The sequence below is a fragment of the Zasmidium cellare genome, assembly GCF_010093935.1.
Source record: "Zasmidium cellare ATCC 36951 unplaced genomic scaffold M409scaffold_32, whole genome shotgun sequence".
Classification (NCBI taxonomy): domain Eukaryota; kingdom Fungi; phylum Ascomycota; class Dothideomycetes; order Mycosphaerellales; family Mycosphaerellaceae; genus Zasmidium; species Zasmidium cellare.
This window is the reverse complement of record NW_022986976.1, coordinates 91,248-116,426: the sequence shown is the minus strand read 5'-3', so window position 1 is coordinate 116,426 and position 25,179 is coordinate 91,248. Positions and strand designations below refer to the sequence as shown.

The 25,179-nt window shown below is 53.9% G+C and overlaps 13 protein-coding genes across 13 annotated transcripts; 7 read left to right on the top strand and 6 right to left on the bottom strand.

The window, feature by feature from the left end:
* Window positions 1-381: 381 nt before the first annotated feature.
* M409DRAFT_68682 (uncharacterized protein) lies at window positions 382-1,306 on the top strand (the record flags this gene model as incomplete). Its single annotated transcript, XM_033817944.1, has 2 exons — window positions 382-597; window positions 653-1,306. The coding sequence occupies 2 exons, from the start codon at window positions 382-384 to the stop codon at window positions 1,304-1,306; spliced, it is 870 nt and encodes a 289-aa protein (XP_033663932.1).
* A 266-nt stretch (window positions 1,307-1,572) lies between these two features.
* On the bottom strand, window positions 1,573-3,766 carry M409DRAFT_68681 (uncharacterized protein; the record flags this gene model as incomplete). Its single annotated transcript, XM_033817943.1, has 2 exons — window positions 1,573-1,860; window positions 1,922-3,766. The coding sequence occupies 2 exons, from the start codon at window positions 3,764-3,766 to the stop codon at window positions 1,573-1,575; spliced, it is 2,133 nt and encodes a 710-aa protein (XP_033663931.1).
* A 931-nt stretch (window positions 3,767-4,697) lies between these two features.
* On the bottom strand, window positions 4,698-5,256 carry M409DRAFT_57719 (uncharacterized protein; the record flags this gene model as incomplete). Its single annotated transcript, XM_033813711.1, has 2 exons — window positions 4,698-5,131; window positions 5,187-5,256. The coding sequence occupies 2 exons, from the start codon at window positions 5,254-5,256 to the stop codon at window positions 4,698-4,700; spliced, it is 504 nt and encodes a 167-aa protein (XP_033663930.1).
* A 473-nt stretch (window positions 5,257-5,729) lies between these two features.
* On the top strand, window positions 5,730-7,000 carry M409DRAFT_26486 (uncharacterized protein; the record flags this gene model as incomplete). Its single annotated transcript, XM_033808135.1, has 8 exons — window positions 5,730-5,955; window positions 6,009-6,131; window positions 6,184-6,287; window positions 6,344-6,361; window positions 6,412-6,496; window positions 6,552-6,761; window positions 6,818-6,914; window positions 6,982-7,000. 8 exons carry the CDS (start codon window positions 5,730-5,732, stop codon window positions 6,998-7,000), a joined length of 882 nt encoding a protein of 293 aa, XP_033663929.1.
* Window positions 7,001-7,803: 803 nt separating this feature from the next.
* M409DRAFT_26485 (uncharacterized protein) lies at window positions 7,804-8,448 on the top strand (the record flags this gene model as incomplete). Its single annotated transcript, XM_033808134.1, has 1 exon — window positions 7,804-8,448. One exon carries the CDS (start codon window positions 7,804-7,806, stop codon window positions 8,446-8,448), a length of 645 nt encoding a protein of 214 aa, XP_033663928.1.
* A 714-nt stretch (window positions 8,449-9,162) lies between these two features.
* Window positions 9,163-10,302, top strand: M409DRAFT_26484 (uncharacterized protein; the record flags this gene model as incomplete). The annotated part of the gene is made up of 6 exons (XM_033808133.1): window positions 9,163-9,394; window positions 9,451-9,585; window positions 9,637-9,770; window positions 9,834-9,933; window positions 10,003-10,157; window positions 10,210-10,302. 6 exons carry the CDS (start codon window positions 9,163-9,165, stop codon window positions 10,300-10,302), a joined length of 849 nt encoding a protein of 282 aa, XP_033663927.1.
* A 557-nt stretch (window positions 10,303-10,859) lies between these two features.
* Window positions 10,860-12,575, bottom strand: M409DRAFT_26483 (uncharacterized protein; the record flags this gene model as incomplete). The annotated part of the gene is made up of 1 exon (XM_033808132.1): window positions 10,860-12,575. The coding sequence occupies one exon, from the start codon at window positions 12,573-12,575 to the stop codon at window positions 10,860-10,862; it is 1,716 nt and encodes a 571-aa protein (XP_033663926.1).
* A 364-nt stretch (window positions 12,576-12,939) lies between these two features.
* M409DRAFT_68678 (uncharacterized protein) lies at window positions 12,940-13,899 on the bottom strand (the record flags this gene model as incomplete). Its single annotated transcript, XM_033817942.1, has 1 exon — window positions 12,940-13,899. The coding sequence occupies one exon, from the start codon at window positions 13,897-13,899 to the stop codon at window positions 12,940-12,942; it is 960 nt and encodes a 319-aa protein (XP_033663925.1).
* An 899-nt stretch (window positions 13,900-14,798) lies between these two features.
* On the top strand, window positions 14,799-15,723 carry M409DRAFT_26481 (uncharacterized protein; the record flags this gene model as incomplete). Its single annotated transcript, XM_033808131.1, has 4 exons — window positions 14,799-14,811; window positions 14,868-15,357; window positions 15,412-15,663; window positions 15,714-15,723. 4 exons carry the CDS (start codon window positions 14,799-14,801, stop codon window positions 15,721-15,723), a joined length of 765 nt encoding a protein of 254 aa, XP_033663924.1.
* Window positions 15,724-16,595: 872 nt separating this feature from the next.
* Window positions 16,596-17,685, bottom strand: M409DRAFT_68676 (uncharacterized protein; the record flags this gene model as incomplete). Its single annotated transcript, XM_033817941.1, has 2 exons — window positions 16,596-16,623; window positions 16,856-17,685. The coding sequence occupies 2 exons, from the start codon at window positions 17,683-17,685 to the stop codon at window positions 16,596-16,598; spliced, it is 858 nt and encodes a 285-aa protein (XP_033663923.1).
* A 665-nt stretch (window positions 17,686-18,350) lies between these two features.
* Window positions 18,351-19,259, top strand: M409DRAFT_37300 (uncharacterized protein; the record flags this gene model as incomplete). Its single annotated transcript, XM_033810707.1, has 1 exon — window positions 18,351-19,259. One exon carries the CDS (start codon window positions 18,351-18,353, stop codon window positions 19,257-19,259), a length of 909 nt encoding a protein of 302 aa, XP_033663922.1.
* An 873-nt stretch (window positions 19,260-20,132) lies between these two features.
* M409DRAFT_26478 (uncharacterized protein) lies at window positions 20,133-22,017 on the top strand (the record flags this gene model as incomplete). The annotated part of the gene is made up of 3 exons (XM_033808130.1): window positions 20,133-20,525; window positions 20,628-21,363; window positions 21,422-22,017. 3 exons carry the CDS (start codon window positions 20,133-20,135, stop codon window positions 22,015-22,017), a joined length of 1,725 nt encoding a protein of 574 aa, XP_033663921.1.
* Window positions 22,018-22,774: 757 nt separating this feature from the next.
* M409DRAFT_68673 (uncharacterized protein) lies at window positions 22,775-24,739 on the bottom strand (the record flags this gene model as incomplete). The annotated part of the gene is made up of 1 exon (XM_033817940.1): window positions 22,775-24,739. One exon carries the CDS (start codon window positions 24,737-24,739, stop codon window positions 22,775-22,777), a length of 1,965 nt encoding a protein of 654 aa, XP_033663920.1.
* Window positions 24,740-25,179: the final 440 nt, after the last annotated feature.

Genomic DNA, 25,179 nt, shown 5'->3' with positions numbered 1-25,179 from the left:
CAACGATGAACGTTGATGAAACGAAGTCGTCCTCTTCTTCCCCGCGACTTGGACTTCAGGCAGAATGTCGGTCCAGCTTCACACCTCCAATTCACCGGCATACCGACGACGGTACTGACCTCATCCCGCCCGCAGCTAGCTAGCCCAGCGGTGAGGTAGCTCAGTATGTACAGCACGTCTCCCTTGAAGAAGAACGTGCCCTTCGAGGGTTTCGACCGCACGCTCCACAGCGCCCACTCCGACCCCAATCCGCCCGCAATACACCATGAGACGAAACCTGAACCCGGATCCAAAGCTTCAGACGAGGAAGTAGCTAAGAGCAACGCGTCACATCTACCGCCTGCGTTTCTGGAACGCGGGGAGGTGTTTAGTGCGGAAGAGATGACGACGAGGTATACGGATGAGGAGTGGGAGGGCATTATCCAGGAGACGGAGAAGGGAGTGCTTGTGGATGAGGGGAGAGGGTATCCTCTGCCCCACGGTGGGGTGGGAGGGGAGGGGTTTACGAAGACGATTGATCATACGTTGTTAAAATTGGATGCGAAAGGGAATCAGTTCGACGATCTTTGTGCTGAGGCAAGGGTTAATAAGTTTGCGGTATGGACAAGACGACATCCAAGTGGCGGTGATAATATACTGACGTCTGTGACAGACCGTCTGCGTCCGACCGCAATGGGTTTCGAAATGCGTAAACGACCTCAAAGGCAGCGACATCCGCGTCGCCAGCGTGATAGGTTTCCACGAGGGCACGCACGACCTGTCGACCAAAGTCCAAGAACTCCGCGACTCGCTCGAGAGCGGCGCTCTAGAGCTCGACGTCGTAATCAACTGGCCGGAACTAAAGGCCAAGAAGTACTCCTCAATCTACAACGAGCTGGCAACTCTGCGAACACAAGCCCCACATCCAGTCCTGCTGAAACTCATCCTCGAGACCTCGCAATTGGATAGACATCAAATCATAGCCGGCTGCGTCCTCGCCGGCGCCGCACACTTCGACTTTGTCAAGACCTCGACTGGCTTCAACGGTCCTGGCGCAAGCGTGGAGAACGTGCGTCTCATGGCAGCATGCTGCGAGAGACTGGCTGTGAAGGCCCAGGACGGCAACCCACGGCAGATGAGCGTCAAGGCTAGCGGAGGTATCAGAACGCTAGACGATGCTTTGAAGATGTTCGAGGCGGGAGCGAGCCGGCTGGGCACGAGTGGAGGGGTGTGGATTGCGAAGGAGGCGAAGCAGCAGGCTGGTGGTGGAGGGGAGAGTAATGGAGAGAGGCCTGGGATGACTACGAGGCTTTTCACTGACTATTGAGACATTGAGAGCGTGTGAAGCGTTTCGTTGCATAGATAGTATACCCCTGAGGCTGAACGACAGAACGACAGACAGCAAATGAGACACATGAAAGCGAAGGTCCAACGGCGAATTTCAAAGGTTCTGCTATCTTGCTTGGTACTGTTAGATGCCAAAATCGTATGCAGATTGACCTCGCCCTCGTCACCGGAAGTTTTCTTCGAACCATACCAAAATGCCCTCAGCGCCAGCGCTCGCCCAATTTCCGTGCCAAATCGCTCGATCATTCACTTCGTCTCACATAACTCACACATAAACTCCCTGAAATCGCCCTTGGTCGCCTCCTCAATCGCATCCTCCAACGTCGTCCGGTACTTCTCCCAGTACTCCTTCTTGACCCTCGCCAGATGCAGCTTGTCCCAGTGGATGCGGACGAGGCGCGAGATGAGGAGCTCGTAGCGGAGCTCTTCCTCTTTGTTCTTTTCGGCGATGTTGCGGATGGCGTGTTGCAGGAGGAGGGCGTCGCGGGCGGGTTTGTTGATGACGCCGTTGAGGATGTGGGCGATTACTTCGCCCTGGGAAAAGTGTCAGCGTCAAGGTCTTGAGGCGAGATGTTGAGGATAAGGTGGTACTCACAACCAGATTGTTGCTCTTCTTCAATGCCGCTCGCGCAAAGTTCTCGCCGTACATCCTCTCATACGTCCTCAAGACTTCTCTCAAATGGGCATCACTTCGTCTAACGATGATCTCCAGCATGGCGCTCTCGCCCCCCTTTTCGGCCTTGACGGAGCGATAAAGCAGATCAGTGTCCCGATGCACGTATTCAGGAGGATAGACGTCCTGTTCTTCCTGCCTCCTCTCTTCCAGCACCATGATCACGGCCGTTCTGAACTTATCCATCTTCAATTCTTTCTCCATGCATTTCGTCAAACTATCAGAATATCGCTTGTCCTTGAAATCGTCCTTGATATTACGGATCTCGGCGTTGGTGCGTCCCATAAGGCACTCGATCAGCAGCTCTCGACGGCTACCGTGAGATTGGTAGAAGAAGTTTGCCCAATAGCCTTCACTTTCCCATCTACCCAGTGCGGTCACGTAGACTGCTTTGCCGAAGTTGCCCGAGAGCTTCATGTTGATGTGTTTGCTGAGGTTCACGCCTTTGCCCTGGACTTTGACCTGCTTCTTGTACTCCTTCCGCATCTCCATGATTTGGTCGTGGGTCAGACGTGGAAGCACTTCGAAGATTGGCTCAGGGTCCACCTTGTGATGAGAAAGAGCTGATGCGATGGCCTTGGCATCTTCTTCAGGATCATAGAGCTTCACTCGCTTCTTTTCTTTTTCGCGCATGTCTTTGGCCAGACGATCTTCGCCTTTGAGGATTCCACTTTGCCTGGAGATTGCTGGGGAAAGAGGCTCGAGTTCATCAAGATCTAGATCATCATCTGGTCTGAGAGCTAGCGGCATCGGAGAAAGCGATTGGTACGTTCCATGATATGCTTCAAGCATCGGACTTGGTGGTGGAAGCCCGCCTGAAATGGCGTGCATATCAGGTCTGTTGCCACTTACCGACAGTCGGTCCATGCGAGGTCCTAATCCAGGTGAGCGAGGAGCCGCCAAGCCAGTCTGGCGGGTATCAACTGTGGACAGGCGATGCGCTCTCGACGCCGAATCGTGACGGTCCAATTTCTCTCGTCGAGGCGTGATATCCACAACATGGGCTTCCCGGTCGTAGGCATTGTGTGAGTACGTCCTCGGCAGCTGCTCGTGGAATTGGCCTTGTGGTGTATTCGAGTAGTTCAGCGACTGGGAAGGCGGCTGCCCGTAAGGTAGAGAATTATGAGAGACCGCAGACTGTGGAGCCACTGAAGGTCTGGACGTATAGGATACTTTCTCTGGAGCTTTAGCATACTCATACTGTGCTGTTGGAGCTCTTTGGTCATTCGGGTTGTAGCGATATCCGGAAGTGTAAGAAGAATGTCTTGACGGCTGCTGTCTCGCCGTTCTCGAGGTGTCAGATCCGTACGCTAGATCGTCGTCCTCTCTATCTCGCGGTGGAGGACCAGGAGGGGGCGGAGGTACATATCCTAATCTGGGGTCGTATCCTGGCCGCTCATGCGGCGGGAGGTCGGTGTAATCCCCCATGGTAAACCCGCCGTCATCCGTCGGATACGGCATGGCCGCAGTAGCTGCACTGGGCACATAGTGGTTCGAAGGCGGGAGCGTCGATGATGGGAAGTAATTGCTCTGCGACTGTGACTGGGTTGGGGACCTCACTTCATACGACAGCGAAGTGACTGAATTTCCATACTGGGCTCCGGAAGTCTGTGGATAGGCATACGCTGATCTGGGTACTGCACTGGGAGGTTCTGGTGCCTCAGGTGCTCTGACGTTGCTTCGGGATCGTGACCGGTCTCGATCTCTTCCACCTGGTGATTTCGACCTTCCTCGGCTGTGGCGATCGTCTGGTCTCAAGGTCGACATGGTGATGGGCGAAAACGACAGAACATGCGTCGAGCACGAGAAGAGAGTCGAAAATCAAGAGCAAACAATGTCCTCGGGGACACCGGTATGGCCAGACGGCGGTACTTGAAACAAATCACCATCGACTGGCCAAGAAGCGAGGTCGTTCAGCCGCAGCACAAGTGGGATCTCATTGGCGCCAGTGTGGCACTAGGACAAATAGGCGGTTGTACTAGCCGAATCAGGGGCTGGAGGCTGGGGCGCCTCGTTCACAATTTGGGGGCCGTCTAGCAAAGCTGAACAAAATATATCAGGCCATACAACGTGGGCATACAAATACATACGTATATGCGTACGATGGTGAGCGGCCAGCTGCAATACAAAATACAGTATCAGCACATGCATCTCGTACTCGGCAGTGTTCGGGCATGATAATGCAACAGAAAGATGCGAATCCTTCGAGCGATCTATCTCGTTTCAGGATTTGCTGCATAGATGCTTATAGGGCAAAAAGTAGGCTCGCCAAGCAGACCTTCCTTCACCGTTGACAACTTCAGCAGATGCTTGGCGAAATCGATAGACAGACTCGTCCGGGACTTTGTAGCTTTGTCGATGAGCTCGTCCACGAACGCTCGCCAGGACCCAGCCTTAGATATCAGCTCAGAGTCGGGTACATGCGTTATGTGAATGAAGTCGACAGTTTCTGGGAAACTACATCTAGTGTGTAAGTGAGTTGCTCAGGTCATTGACGACCAGAACATTGATATACCAGCAGTCCAGTCACTTACTGTTGAGTTGCTCAGGAGAAAACAAAATACGTTAGCGACAAGAGGTATGTACGTTGAGCTTCTATTGTCTGGCCCGCTTTCGTAACTCAATAACTCGTTGTATCTAATGTACTCGATGCAGAGCCTTGTCGCCGTCTCCTCGGGTAATGAGCCCGATTGAGGCCTTAGGTGCGCTTAAAACCCAAGTCAACATTGGCTTCGTCAGCCTCGCCACGCTTCAGGTACAGATATGTGTCATCGTCGCGCTTGAAGCCAAGCTTAACATCAGCATCGTCACGCTTAAGGTATAGGTATGTATCGTCTTCACGCTTCTTGAACCCCAAGTCGACGTTGGCCTCTTCGGCATCAGCGCGTTTCAAATAGAGGTATGTGTCGTCTTCACGCTTCTTGAATCCCAAGTCGACGTCAGCCTCGTCCCGCTTCAAGTACAGGTATGTATCGTCGTCGCGTTTGAAACCCAAGGCGACCTTGGCCTCTTCAACATCAGCCCGCTTTAGGTACAAGTAGGTGTCGTCGTCGCGCTTGAGGTACAAGTATGTGTCGTCATCACGTTTGAAGCCCAGGTTGACATCAGCCTCGTCGCGCTTGAGTACCTCGACTGCCTCTCGGCAAGCATTAACAACAGACAAACCCCATGGACCAGATATACTCACCTTGGATAGGAGCGGCATTGACGAGTGCCAGGAAGAACGGCAAGAGCTGGAGGAGGGTACGTGTCTGCATCTTGGATGAGTTGAGCGAGACAGCTGAAGGACCTTCGACCAGTACGTACACATTCAGTACGGCTTGGCCATTTTATATGACCCCAGGTGCAAATGGGCAAGTCTCGTGATCTTCTCAGAGGGTAACTATCTTCCCGAAAGCCCGTGGCCAACCTGTTGAGCACGCATACGTGTTGGCGGATGCGCTTGAATGCAATGCAACATTGGCCTTCACGGCAATCAAGACCTACCACCGAGGACCCTCCCGGTGGTATCTACCTTCCCTTTACATCCAAGAGAGCATTAGCAGGGCGGGAGGCTTGGGCGATCGGTCAAGTACCGCCCTTATCAGGCTAGTATATGTCAGGCTGTGCGAGTCGTGTTACTCAGCGATACACCCACAACCAGTGCAGCACTAGATTCTAGCTTCTCGACGTCGGCACAGAATGTTGAACGACTTTCACCTCGATTTTAATCCATCCCAATCATACCACAATGGCTCGACCAGCCTTCGATGACGAGGAGAGCGACGCAGAGTCTACGGAGACTCTGATCAAACATTCTGAAGACTGTGTGCCACACTTACGACGACGACGACGACAGACGAGAAGAACATGGAGAACGGTTGCAGTTCATGCTGCGGCCATCGTCTTCTACGGAGTGATTGCGACCTTGTTCACAATTCATGTGAATTCCAGAAACAGACGGAGCCTCATCTACTGTAAGGATAGATATCCCGGCCGACTTGGTGACCTGGCGCTGAGAACATGACAGCACCCGCGAATCCAGTGGTCGAGTATGAAAACCGAGTTTACAGCCCTCATCTCAAAGGTGACTCGGAATACTTTGGCCGCCCCAGTGCTGAGATCGATTCCAACTGGGAGGATCTAATGCTCGGTAAGCAACAACACTAAAACACAACAGGAACCGGCAAGCTGATTTATCGTAGCATCTACGATTCATTTGACCGAGGCCGATAGGCAGCATCACAGTAGTGATCTTCCGACGGTGCAGCTCCCCGATGGAACGTATGCTGGACAGTTGATGGTATATGTAAGTTCAAGGACAATTCTGCTAATGCTGCACCCATGATCTGATGTTTCACACAGCATGAACTACATTGTCTTGTGAGTGCATCCATGGGACGAAGATGAACCGATACTGAGCCCGCGTATAGAAGCGACTGCATCAGTACATCAACGCGGACCACTACTTCCCGAACCTCACCGATTACGATCGGCGAATGAACAAAATGCACACAGGTATGCTCGGATCCGCTGTACTGCCGCCAGTGGCAACCAGCTAAGACTAGTCCAGAACACTGCCTAGGCACTCTTCGGCAAGGTGTCATGTGCCACGGCGACGTGAGCGTCATGCCCATGGTTTGGGGAAAGCACTCTCGTATACCGCTCGGGGACTTCTCTAGTCCGCATCAGTGTGTCAACTTTGGCAAGCTGCATGCATGGGCGGTACAGCGTGCCGTGACCGACGGGACAGAGCCAGGCGTGTTGGTGCATCCGGTCCTAGGTAATGTTCCAGGGGTTGCATCCGCGGAATTTCAAGCTGATAAGAATGCCAACCAGGCCCGTCGTTTCCCGATGGCAAAGGGACTAAGATCGGATTCGGCGATGAGGACATCGATGCTGAAGGTAACATCATTACTTTGAACAGTCCTGATAGGTAGGTGTCGGGATGAACGCCAGGCTGTCTTGCTTCGCCACTTCTCCAACCAGCCTAATGAGGCTAGACATGAGGATACGTTCTAGGGAGGTGTGGGAAGCTATATACATATGCATATGCAGGGCGACTTCATGTATATTTGGCCGCGTGGCCAGTGGCTCTCAATTAGCTTCTACTGCAACTGAAGATCTTTCACAAAGGATCCTTCCTTCGTGTCCCTCTATCCTGTGATCAGGGCACTCGCCAAAGATGTACGTACTGGCCTCATTATGGTGTCTCTCAGAGGAGACAAGTCTTTTCTCTGCGAAAATGCATACGCAAGTTCTGAGAACGCATAGATTTCCTTCCGAATCCGGACGTGTCTGTTTCAGGCTGCTGGCTGTGATGACCATGTTCCCTATCGCTGAAAGCCTGATATTCGAGACTGCACTCCTACCACATAGTCGTAAATGATGATGTTATCAGTCATGCAGGTGCAGAGAGTGTTGAGATAGATCTGCATCCGTTTGTTCCACTTCCATTCTTTTTTTTTTCGAGCTCAGTGGCTTCCGTTTGCAAGCTTCCAAATCATTGCCCCATTCATACCGCACACTTAACCCCGGCGATACCGATCAGTTCAGCTCGCGTGACGTGCCATGTGGTGTGCCGATGAAAACCGTGGTGGTGCATTAGTCTGCACTAGACAGAGCTCTTTAGCTTTCCTTCGACCTGTTCAGCTGGAATCCTTCTGCAACTCCACAATCAACGTCGACATGCAGAACAAGCATTAGTCTGGCTTGATAAGCATTGTTGACGGGTTCTCCACCGATCAGCTAGCACACCACAGCTCGTCGTTGGGTTCTCGAGTTCTTGCACCCGTCGCCAACCAACGCCCGCCAGCTGATCAAATATGTTCTCCGAAAAGTTTCGTTTCACGCGGATACCTTCGACAGACGAAGACGGGGAAGATGGCTTCGGATCGGAGAGCAAATGTCCACAGCCCAGAAACAGCGTGCTCACGTCGAGCTCGTTCACTCGAGCCGCAGCCTTGTTGACGCTCTTTCTCTCTGTCATCCTGGGCCTCACCATCGTCGCCATATCAACAACGTCTTCCCGTCCAACATGGACATCCTGCGGCAACGACCCAGCAACAGCAAAGTCCCGCGGCTGCTCATTTGACCTCCTCTCCTTCGCCTGGCAAACACCCGAATGCTACGACACCTCGCTGATGGACGAATTCGCCTCCTGGAATCACGACAGCGACTGGAACTTCTACAACGACCCGAACTACACCGAGCCCGTCAGCCAACAAATCGCTTCGCAAGGCGAGCGGGGGCCGTTGTTTGTCAAGTGGGACTACCACGTGGTGCATTGCACCTTTATGTGGCGGCAGATGCATCGAGCGTACGAAAAGGGGTGGATCGATTCGCATTTGGCGAATTACAACCACACGCTGCATTGCCAGAAGATGATTTTGATGAGTCCAGAGGATGCAGTCAAGAAGCCCGTTATGGCGAGGTTGATTTATCCGGAGTGCTTGCGGGTGAAACATTGACGTCGGGAAGTGTCTGTGGCAATGGTTTGTTGTAGATGTGTAGATTCGTCCATTCGAAAGAGTCATCGACCAAATGACGGGCACTTCGCCATGATTCTCTGAGAGCAAGCAGCCGGTCACATTCCGTGGAATCGAACAATCCGCGGGTCCGAAAAGTCCGCGTACTCGTTGTCAGGCTGTCCCAAATGTTTATCCGCAAGCCACTCCACCAGACGATGAGCTTGATTTTGCTTCTTGTCGATCAAGCTTCAGCTGAGACTCACCATGCCCTATCAATCCTTCGACTGAATGCGTGGCGAAGCGAGCGGCACAACTCTCTGTAACCTTCCTATCCAAGTAACGTGTTCACTACGCAGCTTTGAGGGGACAGCTTCATCGATGGCACTAAGGGAGACCTTGTGCCACCGGAGTCGCAACTCGCAATGCAAAGGGGCTATTGCATGCCGAGTCGTACTGATAGCGCCAAGGAAGACCATGTGCAGCCCACGCTAGGAGGTACCCTAGTGCTGTCTCTCGATACCACCTCACCGTGCAGACGGACTATACCTTGTAAAGTCGGGACCGGGTGTGACGGGTCTAAATCTAGTAGGGCCGTGGATGGTGAACACGATTCAGCTTTCGAGAGAGGTTGTCGCAATTTGTCGGACCTGTGTCTCGATCACACGACTTCTGTGAAGGCCTGCCCTCGTCTCTTCCGCCAACAGAGAGGCAGTCATGGACAGCAGATCCGAGTCTGAAGACGGGGTGGAGGAAGAGAAGACTCCCATGATAGGTTCTGCTGGAAAGCCGTCGAGACTCAAAAGGGCCCAGAGATCATCTTGGACAATCCCGCTCGTGTTGGGAATAATCACCGTGCTCCTCGCAGCCAACGCTGTACTCCTCTCTCTCTGGCTCTGGTTCCCACGAGATTTCGACGCAGCATGCGTCAAGCACACATCCGCAGTCTGTGAGTCCGACAATCACCTGAACCTAGTGCTCCGCGTCTTGCTCACGCCCTCGCAGGGTCCCCCGTCATGGACGACATCCACCTCAGCTACCAACCCACACGCTTCGAAGGCAACCCCTTCATCCAATCGAAATACGTGCAAGACCCCGGGCCAGAGGTGGACCAAGCGTGGGCAGATCTAGGTGTACACCGTAAGAAGCTGCCATACCAACTGTATTGAGCCGTATTGACAGTCGTGGCAGTCAAGTTCACGTCCATCGTCCCCGAGGAACGCGGACCAGAGGCCGGAATCGACCCATCGTCGATCAAAGTCAACGCCTCGCTAGGCGGAGGGTACATCACGACCGTGCGAGTGATCCATCAGCTCCACTGTCTGGTTCGTTTCCCGTGCCGTGAATTGTTCTACTCGCGCGGATCTTCTGACTTTTGAACTCGATAGAACATGGTCCGTCAGGCGCTGTCGTGGAATGTCGACTATTATCGCAGCCGCAAGGTGGAACCTTGGAACAAAGTCGATTGGGTCGCTCGCGCTCATGTCGGTCAGTTGATCCTCCTCTTTTTCGCTGTCAATGCGACTCTCGGCGTCGCTAATAGATGTTTCCTTCCAGATCACTGCTTGGACATGGTTCGACAACAGATCCAGTGCGACAGCGATGTCGGCATGTTGGCCACACGGTGGGTTCAGGAAGAAGGCGAGGCGATCAATTTTATCCCGGAGTTTAGTACGACGAAAGTGTGCAAAAACTATGATGACGTTCTCGAGGTATGTCCGCCCAAAAAGCTACAAAAGTGAGGTGTATGCTCAGCGTCTGCAGTGGGTGGTCAGTCATGAGAGGGATCTGAGTTTGACGCCGGCAATCCGTGACGGCGACGTGGTCCTCAGCGACCCGAGACACATCGAGAGGTGAATGCCGTGCCGACAGCTTCCTCCTTGGAAGAATGGGGACGATCGAAACCTCATGAGACGAACGACGCTGTAAGGCTGTCCCAAGGAAGCCTGAGTCTCGTCAGCGTATCGATACGGATTTCCTTTAAATCCAGATCCTCGCAGCGGGATAGAAACCATCGTTTCATTCGGAATAATGTGTCCCGTCAACAGCGTCGCGCAAGTAGTCGGACGAATCGCGAACGGGATGGGCGTCACACAGCGCATCTCTCGCGGATCGTGTGGTCAAGATAGGGGACGCCAACAGGTGATTTAGAAGTGAGGATTAGTGGAGAGGTAGCGACTCTGGAGAGACTGATGGAAGACGAGATGATGAAGGAGGTTTGTCCGAATGTGTTTTTGCTAAGGCCTTTTTCAGAGATTCCGGGGCTGGTGGCGAAGACTTCTCAGAATGGAGGCGGCCAACGACTTCCACAGGCGAAATGTAAGGTCGAAGCGGCGCCGCATAGCCTAGTGAGAATTCTACCATCGAACAAAGGTCTGTCTCTATCATAGCACTGCCCTGACTTCATCCCTCCGTCATATCGTAACGGGTGCACCGAGCGTCTTCTCGTCCTCCAGCCCGGGCGTGGCAACAAGTGCCTCTCGTAACCCATCAAGCCCCTTTCCGCCCTCACCGAGTGCATCGAGCGCATCGAGTCCCTGAAACCCATCTTCTACGACCCACTTCTGAGGAGACTTTTGCAGTACTTCACACGAGGCTCCAACGACAAGCAAGCCAGGCGGCCGACTGCCTTCTTCCTCCACAGCTGCGTTGACGTGCTCGAGCGTTGTGCGTATGACTCGCTGATCTGGGCAAGATGCCCGTTCGATGACCGCGCAGGGCGTCGAGACTGGATACGGTGATGCTTTGTGGCTCACCAGACTGGCTATGAGATCTTGGAGTCTATGCAAAGCCATGAGGAATACCACCGTCTGATTCGGTAGGAAATCGGGCGGGTTTGGCGAGGCTCCCTTGCGTCCTGTACCTGTGCATATCAAGATCTGATCACTGACTGATCGATGTGTGGCAGGTATTTGAGCGAAAAGGGGTGCGCTGAGCGAAGATGTGATGCCTGGGAGTACAATAGCTTCGTGGCCATGCTCGCGGAAGAATGCAACTTCTTCAGCGCCTCGACCGTAAAGATACGGATCGCCCTGCTTCAGACGAAGTACAGTCTTGCCTTCCTTCAATGCATCCAGACCCATTCTATGCAGCTCGTCTTGAGCTTGATCGGCGTTGCCTGGGAACTTTCGAGCGATCTGGATGGGAGTTCTACGCGGGACGAGCTCCAGCACAGGGGCAGGGACGAGCTTATCGGCAAGAATAAGGTCGGCACTCCGAATAGCTTTCAGGGTAGCAGTGGTCAGCAGATCAGGATGTCCGGGTCCAGACCCAGCCAGGATTATGCGGCCGCGATTTCGCCGTGCATCAAGTACCGCCGTGCTCAGTAGAGGCTTCTCGTCTGTATGCTGTGAAGATGATGTCTCGTCCTTGTAATCTTGCAAGATGTGATCGACGTCGTCGTCTGTGATTGCTGCCAGTCGTCGTAGAGGCCAATACTCGCAGATTTGAGCAAGCCATCTCATGCGTCTCGCCTTTGCAGCTTCTGCATCAGACGGAAGCACGAGCTTGTTGAAGGTTGAGGTCTGTCCAACATCTTCCTCTTCAGCTTCGAGATCAGTGTTTGCTTCATTGGCGTGATCCTGTTCCCAAATCCGTCTTCTTACAGTACCCAAGCGTTCTACAGCCTGACCAAGATCTTGGGGTAAAGCGGCTGCAATCTCTCTCCGTATCCGCGATGCCAGCTTGCAGCCCTTGCCTGAGGTTGTCACGCCAATCTGTAATGGTCCAGACGAATGTGTTGACAGCAATGTGAAGGTGCAAAGATTCGGTGCATCCGCCACATTGACAGGTATCCGCAGCCTTCTGCACAATGTAGATATCCTCGTGCCGAACGGACCTTTGCCACCAGTTGTGACAAACACTGCATCAACCACATGGTCTACTTCTTCTCTTCCAAGAGTCGTCAAGTCCGTCTCTTCAAAGTCTCGTTTTACCCATTGCACGGCGTTCTCTTCGATCCTCTTGGCGAGACCGTAGTGGATGTTGGCGGTTGGTGGCGCGATAAGGATAGGCTTCGCCCCGACTTCGAGTGCCTTGCTACACCTCGCGCCGGCCAGTGGGTTCGAACCTATAATCAAATGGGCGTGTGCAGAGGAGTCCACTGCAGTCAGTAGAGCTGGTGGCGCCATGTCGTGATGTTTGCTAAGAAGACAATAAAACCCGCGCTTTGACAATGGCAAAGGCAGGTAGAGAGTCCGGCAAGATAGTGATATCTATATTGCTTTGCCACGAGAGGGACCAAGACATGTGAAGTGGTGCTCTTGTTGGAACGGACCAGTCATGTCGTGGCTTTGCTAATCATTGACTTTTCCTTGTCTTATCGGAATTTTCGCTTAATTAGCGTGTCAGCTTCGGCCGCGGAGAAAGCCTCTTTCGTGAACCTTAATCCAGATACACCATATCAAACAACTGATTGTTCGAATGCTTGAGAGCATCAGCGGAGATGCAACATTGTGGGTTGTGTCGTGTAAAGGTTTGTCGCCTTGCAATTGTTCAGCCTTCGTCCTGCTCTTCGCCCATGACCACATCCAGTGCACGTCTAGACAAAGCCACATTCCTCTCCAGAGCACCTAGCTTGGCCATGGCAGCCATCAGACTCGGGTCTTGACTCTCGACTCTGACCTTGTCGCGCACTCGAACGTCTTGTCCTTTGTATGCGAACACCTCGTGTGCCTCGTCGTGGAAAGCCTGCCTGCTTCCACCCAATGCTGTTGCCAACCTTTCTCGCAAGGAGAAGCCGCTGTATGATTGTCCACCAGCACCAGCATTGAGGGAGAGAGGTGTGTTGGTGCCAGTATTCGGGTATGCGGTCTCGAGGGTCCGAACGTTCAGCAGGACTGCGGCTTCGGAGATAGAGAGGTGAAAGGAGACGTTGGGTGGCAGAGGTGGGTTGAAGGCATTCTCATCGACCGAGTCTTCGTACCAGGGCTTCTGGTGCTCAGTCCAGCCCTTCAGAGCAGACTTGGCTTCCTGAATGTTGTCGTGCAGCAGCTTGAGCTGACCAGAGATGAAGTTGGCGTTGGTGCTGTCACCAGTCCATCTCGTAGCATCCACGACGTCCAAACAGGCGTTGATGAGCGTTCGTATTGTGGTCAGCTGGTCCAGCACTATCGTGGGTGCAGTGGGCAGGTTCGATATGGTGAGTTTGTAGCTGTTCTGGCCGCGCGGCGGTGGCAGCGAAGGGAGTCGTAGCTGGACATCGCCCTTGACAATGCGCATGCCTACGCGGGTGATGAATCCCTTGAGATTCTCAGATCTGAGAGAAGACAGAACCAGCGTCGAGCCAGGCTCTTTGGGTGCCAGCAATTCGGCACACTCTTCCAGACCCTCTTTCAAGGAGCGAAGAGTGTCCTGCAACGAGGAGAGCAGCCACTCGAGCTCGCGTGCCTGGGTTTCTTCCTCCTCCCTGATCAGGTCCTCGGGAGGAATAGCAGGCCAAACGAGAGTAGACATGGCCGCGCGCGATGCCTTTCGCAGGATGGCGTTTGTCACGCAGCTCTCCGACGTGTTAAGCCGCTGATGATGAGGTAACCGTGGGTGGGATAGGTGGAAGATCGGGAGGAGTGCCGAGGGAATACCCACAAGCCACAGTCCGAGCACCAACAAGCTGCAGCCATCCGTGATCGACGGCAGGAAAACAGGCGCCAAGGCGCTGTTGGGGGTGGCTTGTGACCTCTTTGGCATCATCATCGTGCATAGCAACGAGCAGCTCTCTCCACGCTGCTGGGTGTAGGTATGTTCTCCACGTTTTGCATTGTTCGTGAAGCATTCCAGCGCCACGTCCTCCCCTCGCAGCCAATGCCCAATGCCGTTTCATACCATGCAGTGAGCTTTGTCAATCAACAACAAGAGGAGCGGTGCAGCAGTAATATCCGCGGCGGTCCGGTGCTTCGTTCGCTCGAGATCCAACCACACGCCGCGACCAACAGCTCCCAGCGATTGGGTTTGGCTTTGGGTGACGTAGCGCTGGATTTGATCAAGATTGAGCGCCCAACGCGCACGGCCGCACGCCCGGTTTTGCTGCTAAACAGCTCTGCTCTAAGACAGCGTCGCCCAGATCCTCACCTCCTCTGACGACTCGCCCATCACTCCACCGCCCGGCACCACGTCACACGCCCACGCTCCATCTTCTACCACTCTTCCCTGCTCTTCGACACCCATCCGTCCTCCTCCCCTCTGCTACTATCTCCGCCGTCTGGTCAAGGTGCTGCGCGTTGAGCGTTTCAGGAGTCGACCACGTTTGGTTGATATACATACTGCCTCGACGCCCCCGTGTGGCTTCTGTCGCACCTCCAGCCCTCGCCAGCATCTTCCCTGCCAATATCGACAGCTGCGCATAGCTTCCATCCGCAATGGCCATCGCACGTGAGTATAGCATTGAATACATGACACTCACCACCGCACTCTCTCACACCCTTTAGGTCCGCTCCTCGGCCTCGCCGCCATCCTCCTCCTGGCCGGTGGCATTGTCATGGAGTTCTTCATCGTCCTCTCCGGCCTCGACACCACCCCGGTCAACCAGGTCTACTTCCTCGAAGCCAGCACCAACGGCATCACCAATGCCAACACCCGCTACCGTAACCCAGCACGATGGACGTACCTCGACATCTGCGGCGTGGGCGCCAATGGCCGCAACACCGACTGCACCCCCACCACCGCCGCTCTGCCATTCGATGTCCCGCGCAACTTCGGCACCACCAGCGGCGTCCCAGACCGCTTTGTCAATGACAGCAGCTACTACTTCTACATGAGCCGATTCGCCTGGGTCTTCTACCTTATCGCCCTCTTCTTCGCCGTCGTCGCCATCTTCATCAGCCTGTTCGCCCTCTTCGCGCGTCTTGGTGCCTACCTGACCGGCTTCGTCACCTTCCTCGCCCTGTTCTTCCAGACGCTGGCTGCTGCTTTGATGACGTGAGTATACTCTTCCCGCACGGATCCGGCCAATATGCTAATGACTGTAAATAGCGCCTGGGTCGTTCGGGGACGCGCCGGATTCCGCGACAACGGCAACGACGCTAAGATTGGTGTCAAGGCCATGGCATTCACCTGGTCGACGTGGGCATGCTTCTTCCTCGCGACCATCTTCTTCTGCGTTGGAGGTACCGTCAGCCGCAACAACAGCACCCAAAAGTCATCGTACTTTGGCCGCAAGCGAAGCACGCGCAGCCGTGGCAGCTTTGTCGACAGCAGCAGCGAAAGGAGGGGAGTCAAGGATGAGTGAGTTAATCCACACAACACATACAAAATGTATACTGACGAAACACTAGCTACGAATAAGTCATCCTTCCACCCCGACCGATCGCACGACCCCCACGTTTATCAGAACGAAAATGACAATACCAAAAGAGGAAGAAGAATGATTTAAAGATCTCGTATAACGTCCCGAAACGCCTGAATTTATCATTCCCAAAGATATAGTTACGGTTGGAATAACGAGGGAAAGAGGGAAAGACTCGAGTTTCACGCCCCAGATACCAGGAAGGTAAACATGTAATGTCTCAGAATTGTAATTGCTTTAATGACAGGAAATCCATAAACCATACTTTGAAATTCATCGTCTGCTTACAGCTAGGTAAGTCTCGAGAACGTTGCAGGGGTGTACATGGGAACGAGCATCGCCATGCACCTCCTCGTCTTTCCCCATCGACATCTGCATTCACAACAATTTGACGCCCGCTCTCAATAGAGCATGCTCCAAATGAACTTCTGGACGTCACGCGCGATGGATCGCCCGAGGCTAGATGCATCTCTGGTATATATGCACGCTGCCCTCACTAGCGACCCGAGCTGCATACGAACTGCATACATGCGAGAACTCCACACTCTGGTCTGAGCGAGGGCGGCCTTTATGCGCGTTACTTTACTTCAGGCTAGGATCCATCAAACCACGAAACGAGCGAATGATTCGACCGACACCATGGACGAGATGAGGCCCAACAGCTCTTGACGGGGACTGGGACTGGCGACACTTGCATAAGGCGTTTTTGGGGTGAGAGCGGCGGTTTTTGTGGGTGGGAGTGTCTGTTGACTTGCAAGACAGTGGCACGAAAGAAGAACGAGGATCTGCTACAGATACCATTGTCAAGTTCCGCGAGCCTCGCATTCAAACCATATCTTCCAGCGACGAACACACAAGAGCAAGCATCGCTTCATCCAGCAGAAGATTCATCATTGCCTCTCCTCCCGAAGTCGAATACGACAACAACCGCAACGGCGATCCTACCATCACAGGAATCGTCGACTCCAGACCTCTTCAAATCAGCAATCCCATCGACCGTCTCATGACTATCACATCCAACCTCGATCTCCGAATCTCTCCCATCGACCCACCTCGACCGTGGCAGCGAGCATCAACCCAAACCCCTTCAAATACTACACCGACCCCAACCCTGCCTTCCCCTCCAAATACCCCCTCACCCTCCCCGCATCCACCTCCACCCCCAACAACCACCCAACCCCCCTAACCATATCCCCCACCGCCTCCCCCGAACTCCTCAACCCCGGCATGAACAACCACCACCCATGCGGGAACTTTTCATACACATCCAACCGGGTCGCCACACCGCCTTCCTCCCGCAACAGCTTCTCATAGATAATCCCGTCGTCGCGCAGGGGATCCAGGCCGCAGACTTGGATGTACGTCTTTGGGAGTTTGGCCGGGTCGAAGGAGAGGCTATTCACAGGGCTGAAGAGCGGCGAGCGCGGATTCGGCGCGTAGCGCCGCAGGATGGCGTGCAGGGAGGGGAGAGATTGGATCGGATCTTTGTCGTTGAGGGAAATGGAGGTGTACATCTCTCTATAACTCTCCGGTACGCTCTCCTCCGAGGGGAAGATGAGCGGCAGGCTGAGAAACTGGCCCGTCAGTGGTGGTGAGAGGTTGTGGGTCTGAGCGAGCTGCGCCACGACGGCCGCGAGGTTTGCGCCGGAGGATGCGCCGCCGATGATGAAGCCGCGCGCGAGGTCGACGCCGGGGGGCGGGTGTGAGGCGAGGTGGGAGAGGGTATCCCAGGCGTCTTGGGCGGGGGTGGGGAAGGGGGTTTCGGGGGCGAGGCGGTAGGCCGCACTTATTACCGTGCAGGGGAGGAGGGAGACGAGGCTTCGTGCCAGGAGGGTGAATTGGATGGGGGAGCCGACTGCGAAGCCGCCGCCGTGGAAGAGGACGATGAGGGGGCCGGGGGATGAGGTGGTGCTGGGTTTGCGTTGGAAGAGTTGGGCGGTGTTGAGGTGGGTGTCGCGCATGGGGATGGGGAGGGGGGATTCTTTGATTGAAGGGGGAGGGGGCCCGAGGTGGGCGATGGCGGTGGTTTCGAGGGCGTGGGAGATGCTGCGGAAGGTGTGGATGTCGGTTGGGAGGGGGCTGTTGGTTTGGGGGTGGGTGGTGAGGTACTGGATTGGGTCGTGGATGCTTAGTGAAGGCAGGCTTGGTTTTGAAGGAAAAGAAGTGATATGAATGCATGCATACCTCTTCGACTTCTGGATCCATGGCGGTGGATGTCACTGTAGAATGGGGATGGCAAGATGATGTTGCAATTGCATTGATATCACGTCGCAGGAAAAACTGACTTACTTATACGGAGATCTGGCCATTTGTCTCCTTTCTCCATTCAGTCTCCCTGTGATCTCTATTCGCACTCATGAGACGACCGTGCTATGTTCAATCAAAAGCCCGGAGACAAGCGGGCTTTATAGCAGTGCGGCTTTCACAATGGCTTTTGGGCTGGAGTTGTGCGCGACACCGATGGAGATGGCCCGTGTTAGGGTTGATCCCTCTCGAAAGTAGATGGACAATATAGGTATATCCGTCGACTGCTCAAAATCAAATGTATAGGTAAGTGATCTGAAGCAGGTTGCCGCAGACTTACAGAAACTCGAAAACGACTTTCACCTGTACCTCCCCGCCAGCCATGAAAGTTTTCATCACCGGCGCCGCAGGCTTCGTCGGTCGAGCCGTGACGACCGAACTTATCTCTCATGGCCATACCGTCGTCGGCCTCTGTCGCAGCGAGACGTCCGCCTCGACAGTCAAAGCTCTCGGCGCAGAAATCCATTGGGGCGACATCGAAGACCTTCCCAGCCTCACGCGGGCCCTCGCACCAGAGCACAAAGTAGATGGAGTCGTCCACCTCGCCTTCACAATGGACTTCTCCGACTTCCCGCGCGCCTGCTCTATCGACCGCACCGCGATCCAAACGATGGCTGAGGCGTTGAAGGGGAGCGGGAAACCGCTCGTGATGACGAGCGGGACGCTGCTACTTCCTGATCGTGCCGACGGCGTAGACGAGGCGACGGAGGTAGACAGAGAGGGATTCCTAGCTGTGCGCGCGCAGTCCGAGGATCTGATTAAGAATCTCAGTAGCGAGCTGGGCGTGAGAGGGTGTGTAGTCCGCTTGGCGCCTGTAGTGCATGGAGAGGAGGATAAGGGGTTCGTGCCCATGCTAGGGGATCTTGCAAGGAAGAATGGGTTCGTGGCGTATCTGAATTCGGGAGGGCCATATCGATGGCCTGCTGTTCATCGTCGGGATGCTGCGGCGCTTTTCCGTCTCGTCCTGGAGAAAGGGAAACCTGGGAAGGTGTATCATGGTGTTGCGGAGGAGGGGGTGGATTTGAAGGGTTTGATGGAGGGAATTGGGAAGAGGATGGGGTTGCCGCTGGAGGGGAAGTCGCAGGAGGAGATTGGGCGGTTGTTGGGGTTCTTTGCGGGTCTTGTTGGGAGGGATAATTTTGTGAGGAGTACGAAGACGAGGGAGGAATTGGGGTGGATGGCGGGAAGGGAAGGGCTCTTGGAGGACATTGAGAGGAATTATTTCCAGTGAGCGGTAGAAGCCTGGGCTTTATGTAAGAGATATGGCTGATAGGGTATACCTTTCGTTTCGATTGTGGTTGATGTTTTGGTCAGAGGAAAGGATGCTCCAGGAGTCGAGATGGTCGGGTCGGCAATTCCTATACCGATGACTGTACTTCCGATGACCCTAGCGCAAACTCTCGGATTGCCGAGCCGAAGTTGGATCGAGACCTTCACCTCACCTGGATGTTGCTTCCCTTGAATACATAATCGCAACAGCAAAACAAGCAACGGGTAAATGATCGTGATGCCCATTCGAGAGTAACAGAAGATCTTGACGGTTGGCTAGGATGAAGAGCAGATATTGTTAATGTTGGTGGTATTCCATCTTGTACAGCTCTTTTCTTTTGTCCTCCTTTAGGCTCACCACCAGCTGCATTAGCTTCGAGTATCTCTTCACCTCGTAATGACGCCCATTTGCCTCGGGTCTGATTAAGACGGCATTGATTCAGAAAGGAAGGTCGTTGTCCAAGGTCGTGGTTGGGTACGTACTCGAGTTCATTGTGCAACCATTGGGATATGACTGACGAAGATTGATCTCCAGCGCATCTAATTTCATTGCATGTCCCCAGGTAGTGAGTCCGACATTGCGCTACTGATTTGACAGGATGACAATAGGCTCGATCCTTCTGGACCACCATGCCCATCGATCCATCACTGTCCGTCGGCGAACTGCTCCATTGCCATGTACGAATGCCGTTGTCGATCATCTACACATGGCTAAGCTATAGGATCGCACTCCATGCGGAGGCGGAACGTGTCCTAGTATCTCCAAGTGGATCAGTCTGGTCTCTCTCTTTCTTTCTGTTTTCTTTAGTCTTCTTGCGAGCGCTGCGTCTTCAAGATGTTCATTCTCTCCATCCTCACATTGTGCTTAGCAGCACTCATTTCTGCTCTTCCGCAACTGGGCGGTCTACTTCCGGGTTCAGACCCTGAGGTGACCCTCGACTATGGCACATTCAGAGGCAACCGTGCCTTCTCTGGCGTTTCGAGCTTTCTAGGAATGCCCTTTGCCAAAGCAGGCCGCTTGGAGAATCCGACTTTGATCTCTGCGGCCGACAAACTTTCTGGTATCCAGGATGCCGCCAATTATGGCAAAGCGTGCCCGCAGCAAGAGCTCATTGCTCTCAACCAAGAACTGGGAGGTCTATTGGGGGCAGTGGAGCAGGTTGCGTTTGCGCCTGTGAGCCAGCAAGGCGAGGACTGCTTGACCATCAACGTGCAAATTCCAGAGGGTGTGAACAGTACCAGTGATTGCCTGTCATGATGTGGATCTTTGGAGTGAGCTACCGTATTTCGTTCCCAGGAGCCAGATCACGAAGGGCTAATGCTGTTACAGGGCGGCTTCGAACTCGGCTCAAGCGCTTCTCTTGGCTCTGAAGCCACCGCCGTTCAAGGACTGATCTATCAAGGTGCCAGACTTGTCCAACGATCTGTCGAAATGGGCCAGCCGATCGTTTTTGTATCAGCAAACTACCGTGTCAACGCTTTCGGTGGACTAGCTTCGCAAGAGATCACAGACGCTGGCGTATCCAACCTCCATCTCAAAGACCAACGTACTGCTATGGAATGGATTCAGAACTATATCGAGATTTTCGGGGGTGATAAGTCTCGTGTTACACTCTTCGGCGAGAGCGCGGGCTCCATGTCTATCGCCACGCACATGGTCCTGAATGACGGCAATCCGGACGGCCTTTTCCACGCAGCGATCATGGCCTCAGGAGGAATCGGCAAGTTTAGAGATTATCATCACAAGCAACCCACATTCGACTTCATGGCTAGCTGTACCGGATGTGGGACAGGGGATAAGCTGGGCTGCCTTCGAAGCGTGGACTACAACAAGTTCTACAATTGTGTCCAGCAGATTCCAAACTTCTTCACGTACAGCAGTACGTCAGTTCCGTGGTATCCAAGGCCGGATGGGAAGTATCTTGTCGACTCCCCGCATCGGCTTCTACGTGAGGGCAAGGTTGCGAATATTCCATACATCATTGGAGACATGAAGGATGAAGGTACGTTATTTTCAGTGGTGCCGCAACTGAACATTACCGACGACGCCGACTTTCAATCATTCTGTAAGTCAATATCAATCGTGAACGTTAGAATGCTTGCAAGCTGACAATCTCATCATAGGGAAGCAAAACTTCTTCCAAGACCTGACACCGGAGCAAATCCAAGCCTTCACATCCCTCTACTCCCAAGACCCGGCAGACGGCTCTCCGTACGACACAGGCGACGCCAACGCCATAGGACCTCAGTGCAAGCGAGTCGCATCCTCAGTTGGCGACTACACCTTCGAAGCGGGCCGACGAGATCTCCTAAACTACACGTACGCCCTCCGTCAAGGTTCACAGAAAACCTACACCTACCAGCAACAACAATCGCTCTACCTCCTCAGCCAACTCCCCGGCGGCCTCCTCGCCAACCTCACAAACCTCCCCGTCCTAGGATCCTTCCACGTCAGCGACGTCGTGCTAAACTCCTTCGGCCTCGTACCCGCCGCGCTGTCGAAAAACACGCTGAACCTAATGAGCACGTACATTGCGTTTGTCAACTCGCAGGACCCGAATAATCATGGCTTGGAGGGATTGCCGGAGTGGCCGACGTGGGATCCCGAGGGGAAGGCTATGTTCAAGTATCAGGAGAGTGGGCCTGTCATTATCAAGGATGATTATCGGGAGGAGCAGATGGAGTTTGTTAATCGGAATGCTGATACTTATGTGTATTAGATTTTGGAGAATGGGTCAAGGTGGAGTCAGGATAGATCTTTACCACGCTGTGTCGTTCGTCAATGAACTTGTCTTGAAGTGGTACACTCCACAGGTTCGCTCGTATCCGCCTTACTCTCGAACACCAAGACCCCAAGACCACAGGCCTCCTGCCCAGCAAACATCTAATCAACCAAGAATCCAACAACTCAAACGACCCCTGACTGACACTACACAGCCCTTCATCTCGCTTCTCGTCAACCCTCGTACAAGACACACATCACCACGCATCGGACAATCAGCCGTGTCAGCAACGGAGAAATAGGCGTTGCTGTGCAGCGGCTCCCTCCCTGAGCCTGCAGGCTCTAGTGCCGAGACAGCCCAACAGCAAAGCGTTGACGGCTCCAAGTTTTGGTGCCCCCGATCGGCCACGATGTTGGCTGAGCCGTGGCACGCTTGCCCTGGGTATGAGGGGTGCAGATATGGGGATTTCTGGAACATCTCGAGCGGTGTGGATGGGGAGAAGGGTTGTAGAAGGAAAGTCATGAATTGATGCTGTCGCGTGCTATCTGTACAGTCTGGTCGCTGAGAGAACAAATTTGCCATTGATTCGATCATTAGGCATGATGCAAAAAACAAGAAAATACGAGAATTCACCCTCCCATCATCTTGCCGTGAGCGAAGTAAAGCGTCCCTGTGTACCACTTGAAACGAAAGCAAACCCCAAACTCCAGCGCTGTATGTAAGAAACAAAAACCCGTGTCACTTTTGAGATCGTCTATCCCGCAGCGAATGTGCTCTTCTTGCGCAGGCTTTCGCCGTACCACCACAAAATGAACGGCGCGGGGAATCCAACCGCGATACCGATGAATGCCAGTGTCGAATTGCCCCAGCCATAACCAAGCGCCTGGTACATGTATGGCGCAAAGAGGGGAAAGGCGAAACCTCCCAGTGATCGGAAGACGGCTGTCGCAGCGATGGCCGAGGCGGCGTAGCGAGTGTATGAGTCGACGAGGTAGGTCTGGCAGTTCTGGAAGACCAGCTGGTTGCCTGCCGCGAAGATCGCCGTCCCGATGTTGGGGACGATCCAGTGGGTTTTGTACTGGGCGCTCCAGCCGTAGATGATGAGACCGATGGGTACCATGACTGCTCCGGGGAACATGAGCGGGACGCGGAACTCGCTGCGGCCTTGGTCGTTGTTCTTCGCTTTGAGGTTCTTGTAGATGCGGTCGGCGAATTTGGCCGCGATCTGGGTGCCGATGAAGAAGCCTATGCCGAGGGAGATGTAGTTCAGACCGGCGATGCCTGTCTGTTGGTCGTAGACTGATAGCCAGACTTGTGGGAAGGAGGCCAGGACGAGGTAGAGGACGCCGTAGACGTAGCCAATGTAGAGAGCTAGGACTTGGACGATGGGTTGCGTGAAGAGGAGAATGAATGGGCGTTTGAATGCAACCCCAATGTGGTTGGCGAAGCTGCGAGATGGGTTGTCGAATTCGGTGTGGAGATCCTTGTTGCCAGTGATCTTGATGAGCATCCTCTTCTTCTTGCTGAGGATGGCAGCGGCGTACGTCTCTTGCAGGAAGAAGATGCCCATAACTTGAATGATTGCCGCGCCGATGGTAGTCGACCAGAACACCCATCGCCAGGTAGAGTATTGTGCGATGAAACCACCAGCGATAGGGCCAATCGCAGGACCCAGAAGAGGCATCAGAGAGTACAGGGCCATGGCACGTCCACGTTCTGTCGGTTGCCAGATATCTGCAAGCACACCACCACCAATACCGAGGGGTGCGCTACCTCCAAGACCAGACAAGAAACGGAAAGCAATGATCTCGCCAGCGTTCTGAGAGAATCCACCAGCAAGGTTGAAGATCAGGTAGAACATGTTGCTGAGCATGAGAATCATCCGTCGGCCGAAGAGCTCTGACAGCGGTCCAAGGAACAGCGGGCCAAGAGCGAAACCCAGAATGAAGACTGACATCGCGAGCTGACCTTCGAATTTACTGCCAATGTGCAACTCCGCAGAAACCTTCTCAAGGGCTGGAGCAATCATGGAACTGGAGACTGGCGAGATGAATGTGAACAACGAGACTGTGATCGTAGCAAGCCATCGCTTTTTCTTAGTCCAGTTCTTAGGATTCTCAGGATCGTCAGGACCATCCCAGGTGACGAGGTTGATGTCCTTTTCCTTGGTCGATTTGCTCGAATGGTTTCGTTTGAGAGTACCGTTCCTACCCATCTTCGATGCATTGCGGATGATTTGAATCTGGCCAAAGTTGCTGCCCTCCTGACCTGGCTTGCTGGGCCGGTCTCCCACTTTTTGCTCTTCATCCAACTCTTCCTCCTCACAAAGTGCCTCCTCTTCGGCTTGATAATCGTGGACGGCACCGGCATAGTAATCGAGATCGGAGACGATCAAGTGAAGATCAACGATACTCTCTCGAGGAACGCTTCGCTGGCTGCGTTGGCTTCGTTGAGACCGTTGTGAGGTCCCTCTGTTGAATTCCTGTCCTTCTCGATACCATTGTGGCGGGCTTCGAGTTCTGGTGTTGGGTACTCGAATCGGTTCAAACTCTTGTGAAAGCCAGGGGAATTCTTCGTTGGTTTGAGGTCGTATCTTAGCCTGTTCGACCTCTTCGAGTTGACCCTGATTAGATAGATTATAAGACTCGTCGGTCCAGTTGCTGTAACGACTGTTCCAAGACTTCACCGTACCGACGGTGCTCCTGGGCGTTTGCGCCATGGTGTAGAGTAACCAGAGTGTAAACGGAGAAAAACGAACGAAAGAGTCGAGGAGAAAGCCATCGCTGCGGGCCAAGCGGCCTGGACGTGTATATGTCGCAGTCCGCCTCGTTGCTGACTGGGGTGCCGACGAGCAGGACTCAAACTGCGGTACCACGACATAGCCGTGCACACGCGATACGCTCCACGCTGGTGGGAAACGTGCTGCTGTGCCCCGTATGCGTGAGAGTCGTCCGCGCACCCATGTTGTGAAGTGATATCTTGGCTCCGGGTATGCAAGTTTAGAATTAGGCACCTTGCCAGAAGCAGTGCCCTCAGGTCGGATAAGTTATTTGCGGGCGTCTCCTTACAGGCTGAGTGGTGTTTTGGAGTGCCTGATTCCTTCCGTGCTGCAGATCGCGACCAGGGGTGGGGCCGAACTGCGTCTTTCTGCGAAGCACC